The sequence below is a fragment of the Aplysia californica genome, unplaced genomic scaffold (assembly GCF_000002075.1).
Source record: "Aplysia californica isolate F4 #8 unplaced genomic scaffold, AplCal3.0 scaffold00059, whole genome shotgun sequence".
Taxonomy (NCBI): Eukaryota; Metazoa; Mollusca; class Gastropoda; order Aplysiida; family Aplysiidae; genus Aplysia; species Aplysia californica.
In genome coordinates this window covers 1,569,016-1,570,731 of record NW_004797329.1, presented here as the reverse complement: position 1 = coordinate 1,570,731, position 1,716 = coordinate 1,569,016, and the positions used below count along the sequence as shown (strand labels likewise).

The 1,716-nt window shown below is 40.1% G+C and overlaps 1 protein-coding gene across 1 annotated transcript in view; it reads right to left on the bottom strand.

Annotated features, from left to right (window-relative positions):
* Nucleotides 1-1,716, bottom strand: part of LOC101845610 (alpha-(1,3)-fucosyltransferase fut-1) — a gene marked incomplete at its 3' end in the record, with an annotated part of 11,978 nt that overhangs the window by 2,013 nt on the left and 8,249 nt on the right. Inside the window, 1 exon segment of the mRNA XM_035968437.1 lies at nucleotides 56-184. Within this exon segment, the coding sequence (XP_035824330.1) occupies nucleotides 56-184 (129 nt within the window).

The window sequence follows — 1,716 nt, the reverse complement described above, 5'->3', positions numbered from 1 at the left end:
AGAGAGAGAGAGAGAGAGAGAGAGAGAGAGAGAGTCTGCATGAAAGTGCGCTTACAATATTGGTCGTCACTTGTGGGCTGCGCTGTGTGGGTCCATGCGAAATTCGTGTAGGGTGTGAAAATGTCCGCGTCCACGCGATAGTTCATTGTCCAGTTAAACTGGTCCTTCCACAGTCTGTATGAAGCTGGGGACAGTAAATCGAAACATTCAAACAAACCAGAGAAAGAGAGTTGAGGGGACCTTGGACGGATGCAACAGAATAAATTAATTGTGATCGTTTTATTACACAAAGAAGAAGGAATTGGGCCATAACCGCTTTCTTACATTCTTAATCCCCCCCCCCAAAACAAAAAACAAAAAAAACAAAAATTAGAATAAATTTTTAAAAACGATGAAAAATTATGACATGATGGAACTGAGGAAGCTAACCCACTGATAACGCAGCAGCTTTTGAATTCAGAGCTTAAAATGTTTTTATCAAGCAAAACTAAAACCCAAAACATTTTACTTTAAATGCATAGATCGATTTTCACATACTGTTCGTGATTGTATAGTTCATTAACACCAGAAAGATGTAGAAATTAGTCAACCGATCTGTCTAAACTAAATTGTAAAAATTGCCAGGTAAATTTAGCTTCGAAGCTCACTTGGAACGAACTTGGAAGGATGGCTCAGGACAGAGATAAATGGAAGGAGCTTGTATGTGGCCTATACCCTGCCAGGGGTGAAAGGCATTGATGATTGATGATGGAATTTAGTTTCAGAATTTCACTGCTCGGTTGTGGTAGCGTTTTATTAAGCACTTAAAAATTAAATTCGTAAGGCATGACACGATAATAATTTTATTGGTTTGCTTTTAAGCACAAAGGGGCTATCCCAGAAAAAGCTCTTTTGAGAAAATCGAAGGTATAGTTTTTGCCCCTTCAGTTTCTTTAAAGGGCAAGGAGAGTTTTCTCTATAACCAAATAAATATACACAACAATGAAACCAAAATTTTCCTATAGGTAGGGCAATGCCCACTTTTGGAGTAGGTCAAGATTTCTGGAAACCCCCGAAATCTGGGTTGGCTCGCTTGTCCTAAAAAGCGAAGAATTGACAGTGAGCAACAGAACCATTTTTTTTTTCAAATCGGGGGGAAAAGCCTCTTCATAACTTACCCTCGCTCTAGATGGTGTCAGCCTTACCAAATCCAGCTTGATTATCATTATGCGCTCGTACTAGTAATATGTGAGGCAGAGTGGTGGAATCAGGCTCTCGTCAATTTTTGTGCATATTGAGTTATTGGTATCTTGTTCATTTGTCTTGCTGTCAATGAACACATTACCCATCCATCTTCAATAGAAGCGGAGATATTTTGGATTGAAGCAGGTGGGGGTCATCTGATTTAGGAGGTAAAATTAGCGAGAAAATGGCAGCAAAAGCTTGGTAGATTCCAAAGCTGGAGAGTCCATGGGAATTTGTCTTGCTGTCAATGAACACATTGCATATCCATCTTCAATAGAAGTGGAGATATTTTGGATTGAAGCTTGAACTAGTAATATACGTTTTTTGTCCTTGGCTTCATGTAACAACGTGAATGACTGTATGACTGAGTGTGTGTGTGTGTGTGTGTGTGTGTGTGTGTGTGTGTGTGTGTGAGTGTGTGTGTGTGAGTGTGTGTGTGGGTGTGAGTGAGTGTGTGGGTGTGAGTGAGTGTGTGTGTGTGTGTGTGTGTGA